A 4,830-nucleotide genomic window follows, 5' to 3' on the forward strand; every position below is an offset into this window, starting at 1 on the left:
TACCATACCTGGATTGATAGCCTTTGGGGTAATTTAAATTTATTACCATATTCGATATTTCCCAATTTATGGCCTTACCATACCTGGATTGATAGCCTTTGGGGTAATTTAAATTTATTACCATATAATTACCATATTCAAAATTTCCTGAGTTATGACCTTACCATACCTGGATTGATTTATTACTATACGTGGATTAATTATGATTTATTACTATATGATTTATTACTATACGTGGATAGCCTTACCATACCTGGTGGTAATTTAAATTTATTACCATATTCGATATTTCCCGAGTTATGGCCTTACCATACCTGGATTGATAGCCTTTGGGGTAATTTACATTTATTACCATATAATTACCATATTCAAAATTTCCTGAGTTATGACCTTACCATACCTGGATTGATTTATTACTATACGTGGATTAATTATGATTGATTACCATAAATACGTTGGGTATTGCCGGTCAGACGAGAAAAGAGAAAAACCGGTGGGAGGGGCTGGTGGGAGGTGGGACGAAGAAAAACCGGTTGAAAATAAACCGGTTGAAAATAAACCGGTTGAAAGTGGGGGGGGACTATTCAACCAATTCGTCCATTAGGAGTAGAGATTTCTGTCAGAGTGCAAGAATAATTTTTTCGATAAAAGCAACGTCCACCGTATGGAGTCACTAGTCAGGTATATGTTTAATAATCCAGTCATTGATAACTTGACTGAGAAGAAAAACAGTATATGAGGAGCTCATGATGTTACATGGATGGTTTGGGACAACTGATAGATAGAATTTGGCTAGGATAAGTAAGAAGATTGGCATCAAGTACCAGCTGTGATGAGGATCTGATGGCTTCTGTCAGGGTACAAGAATAAAATTTTCGACATAAAGTAATGTCTCCCATATGGAGTCAGGTATAATTCAACCGTTGGTCTGATGGAAGAAAAAACATACTGGGATTGAAATCTATGCACACACATAAATTTTGATCCCAGTATGTTCTATTTGGTAGAAGAACATAACTGATTTATTAGGAGTAGTGCCTATAAAATGACAAGCTGAATTCAGTTGCTTAAGTTTTACTTCCTCTGTAAACAAATATAAGAGCGTTTAGATAACTAAAGTAGTGATCTAAACGCTCTTATATTTCTTTATGGAGGGAATACATATTAGATTAGTATGAAGAGGCAAAATAAGAAACTGCTAAAATGCATTGACCGAAGTGATAATCAGCATGTCATCCTGAGCATTTAGCTCACTTCAGCCAGCAGTACTATCAGGCTTGGATAAGTAAGGAGGTTGGCATCAAGTACCAGCAGTAACGAAGATCTGATGACTTCTGTCAGAGTGCAAGAATATATTTTTCAACAAAAGCAACATCCCCCATATGGAGTCAGGAATAATTGAGCCGTTCATCTGATGGAAGAATCTTTGAATGTGCTTAGCTTTCAATCCCAGTATGTTTCATTTGGTAGAACATAACTGATTTATCAGGAGTGGTACCTGTAAAATGACAAGATGAATTCATGCTTAAGTTTTCCATGTTATATTACTGATAATAGTGTGAATAGGCAATAAGAAGCTGCCAATATGCATTCACTCAAGTGATAATCAGCATCTCATTCTCAGCAACTGAAATAAGTATTATTTGGCTTGCATTAACACACCGCTGAATTCTTTGAACATTTGCGCTGCCTCAGATTTGCCAGGACTCTATTTGTTTCTCAACTTTTCTCGTAGTCCAGAATGGATTTATCCAAGTATATTTGAGAAGGACAAATACTACAAATGACAACTCGCACTTGTTATTTATCTTCGAATCATACACCCCAATCCCAACACTGCTATGAGACAATACATGGATCAATATTGAATCAAGATGTGTCATCTTGCATTACCTTACATATATATCACCTAGCTTAAGGCCTGGATCAACAATTTGATGTTGTAGATAAGCACATTTTTCTACAGAATTGGTCAAACTTGAATAAATTTGACTTAGGACAAAGCAAGAACTTCAAATAATTTGGAATGGAGGGACTAAAATTCAGTAGGTAAAGAGATTGTCAGAGTGACCCACTGAAAGTAACAGGGTAGTAAACCAACGTCTCAAGAATAGATTTATGTGGATTATGGGATGCAATCGAGTTCCAACAGGCAACAGCACAGAATTGAGAAACCAGAGGAACATATCCAACCATGCAAACTCAATAATACCACAGAGATAGATAGCAGGATAACATATTGTACAAAGCAGCCCGAGTCTTTCACAACACAATTAACATTTAGGAGTGGTGGCAACACATAACAGAACGTGACTAATTGCCACCAGAAGCTGCTCGGCCAAAAAAATGAAGGGGGCCTCAAGCTTTAGAGGGTCGTGGTACACTCTGCAACTCGACAACCTTCTTCCATGACGGGCGGGCGGAGACCTCATCCCACCATCTGGACAGATTCTTTCTCTCGGTGATCAGACCCGCCTTGCCGGTCTTGCTCACAAGAAGATCAGTGTTGGGCATGTGCACAAGGTCGGCAAGGGTGAACTCGTCGCCGGTGAAATACTGGCTCTCCGCCAGCCGCCGCTCGTACACGTCGAGCACCTTGGCAAGCTTCGCCTCATTCTGCTCGACCACGGCCATGTCGGTGGCCATGCCCATGAGCGGCGCGAAGGTGAGCTGGAATGCGATGGCCAAGCTTGGGGGGTTAAATGCCTGGCCTTCAGACTCTACCCATTGCTCAATGGCGGCACGGCCTACCGCGCCGTCTTCTTTCCGGCCTAGGAGAGTCTGGTTGCCACGGTCGGAGTACTGGTCACAGATGTAACGGCAAATGGCCCTTGACTCTGCCAAAAGATGAACCATACAACTTGTGAACACAAACGACCATTTTACAGATATCTTTCTTTTCTTTCACATTCAGGGGAAAGTCAACCAATCATCCATACATATGAACATGCCAACACTGGAATTTAGCCTCAATTCAGAAACTGGATAATTACTGATAAAATGCATACAGATCTAGGTAAAATTTCCATCTTTATCAACGAATGGCACTTGCAATTGACAGAGAAGCAAAACAAGATGTGAAGAAACTAGCTGCGGAAGCAGGAGAAGAGGTGGGTACCGACCGAAGACGGTGGTGAGGTGGTCTTTGAAGGCGGGGACCTGGCCGAAGGGCTGGAGCTTGAGGAAGGAGGGGGACTTGTGCTCGCCCTTGGACATGTCCACCGCCTCGAGCTGGAAGGCCACGTCCTTCTCCAGCAGGCACGCCGCCACGCGCGCCACCGCCGGCGAGATCGCCGGCCCGTACACCGTCACGGGCGCCGCCATCGCCGCTCCTCCAGACCTAGACGGACGGAAAGGGGATAGGAGTTGGGTAGGAGGTGGCGAGTGTCAGATGCTACTGCACAGCAAGAGCGTGAGTCGACTTGCATTTCTGTGTCCCTGATTTCTGACAGATGGGGCAAGGTTGGATTGGATCTTCCCTATGGCAATTTCTTTTTGCGGGAATCCCTATGGCAAATTTGTTTCAAAATTTAGAAATTTACTCCCTCCGTCTTGTATAATATAAGTTTGTCTCATAATATAAGATCTAGTATAAAAACGCTCTTATATTATGAGAAGGAGGAAGTAGTTTGCAATTCTTTGTAAGGACGCTTCGATACAAAGAAATCTTATACTCCCTCCGATCTGATAGGCTGCGTCAATTGATTTGGATCAGAGAAAGTACTTCCCTTCGTTTTATAATATAAGATGGTATTATAACCAAAACTCTGTTCATTAACGTAAGATGTTTTGTCACAAATTTGATTCACGGGATTGGAACCTTAGCATTTTTTCTAAGATTACTTTGCACCCTATTTTGATAAAAACATCCATCCGCTAAACCTCATTGTACAAAAAAAATTCTACAGTGTTAATATTCTTTTATCCAAATTATTGTAGTTTTTCAATTCTATGAATTATACGCTTTTATTTTTCATGTACTTTCAAGTTCATGTGAATCAACAGTTTAGTTCGCTCCTGGAAACCGTTCCAGCAAGGTGTTAGGGATGTGATCTTCTTGTCTTCTCTCAACGCTGGTGACAATGCGAGTCCCTGTCCTCTTCGTCCGCCTCTCTAGCAGCAGGAGCCGTGGGGACCTCGGCAGTTTCACTCCATCGGAAGATAGGATGGGCGTAGTTTTCTTTCAGAGGTGCCCAAATGGTGCGGTCTTCTTGCCGGTCTTGGATCTGGCGAGATTTGTGTCCGGTGGTCGGCGCAAGACACTCAAGCGTGGCGTTGATGTCGATTGTTGCAGTTGTGTTTGGTGTTTTGTACTGGGGTGCATGGATGGTGGTAGGTGGTGGCTTTCCTCTTCTTTAACCACATTAGATGAAGTTGATGTCTCAAGGATCTAATGGACACCGGAAAACCCCTCGTCCAACATACCACAAAGCCTTGGTATCGTCGGTTGCGGAGGTCCGGCTCATCGGCTCGAAAAGCATGCTTTCACTACTAGGGAAAAGCCTAGCAGTATCGCTGGTTTTGGGCCTATCAGTAGCGCGGGCAAGCGCGCTACTGATAAGGCGCTACAACTAAAGCTTAGCAGTAGCGCCGGCGAGCACGCGCTACTGATATATCTTCTTAGTAGTAACGCGTTCCGTGCCAATCGCTACTGCTAATTACTAGTAGCGCTTTCGATAACAATCTCTACTACTATTATTCCTATTCCATTTCATTTTGATTTTAGGTCGTATTCATACACATGTATACATCTTTTCATATAGTAGCAATTTAGAGATTGTCTTAACATCATAATGAGTTATTAAATCACTAGGTGAAAGAGCCTTGGAT

At 42.3% G+C, this 4,830-nt stretch overlaps 2 protein-coding genes across 2 annotated transcripts in view; both read right to left on the bottom strand.

The window, feature by feature from the left end:
• LOC119291914 (glutathione S-transferase F10-like) overlaps positions 1-1,494 on the bottom strand; it is a 6,306-nt gene extending 4,812 nt beyond the window's left edge. The window contains exon 1 of the mRNA XM_037570721.1: positions 1,309-1,494. The gene's annotated coding sequence lies outside the window, so the exon portion shown is untranslated. The remainder of the gene's footprint in view (positions 1-1,308) is intronic.
• A 693-nt stretch (positions 1,495-2,187) lies between these two features.
• On the bottom strand, positions 2,188-3,415 carry LOC119291913 (glutathione S-transferase F11-like). Its single transcript, XM_037570720.1, has 2 exons — positions 3,123-3,415; positions 2,188-2,837 (listed from the first exon to the last, which is right to left on the bottom strand). Exons 1-2 carry the CDS (start codon positions 3,322-3,324, stop codon positions 2,359-2,361), a joined length of 681 nt encoding a protein of 226 aa, XP_037426617.1. The 5' UTR covers positions 3,325-3,415; the 3' UTR covers positions 2,188-2,358.
• Positions 3,416-4,830: the final 1,415 nt, after the last annotated feature.

Source organism: Triticum dicoccoides, chromosome 4B (genome assembly GCF_002162155.2).
Source record: "Triticum dicoccoides isolate Atlit2015 ecotype Zavitan chromosome 4B, WEW_v2.0, whole genome shotgun sequence".
Lineage (NCBI taxonomy): Eukaryota > Viridiplantae > Streptophyta > Magnoliopsida > Poales > Poaceae > Triticum > Triticum dicoccoides.

What these genes read in the sequence shown, in the direction of transcription:
- LOC119291913 (XM_037570720.1), bottom strand. Translation starts at nt 3,324, where the DNA reads ATGGCGGCGCCCGTGACGGTGTACGGGCCGGCGATCTCGCCGGCGGTG. An exon ending in CCACCTCACCACCGTCTTCG is followed by an intron (nt 2,838 to 3,122) that starts GTCGGTACCCAC and finishes ATCTTTTGGCAG; the next exon opens with AGTCAAGGGCCATTTGCCGT.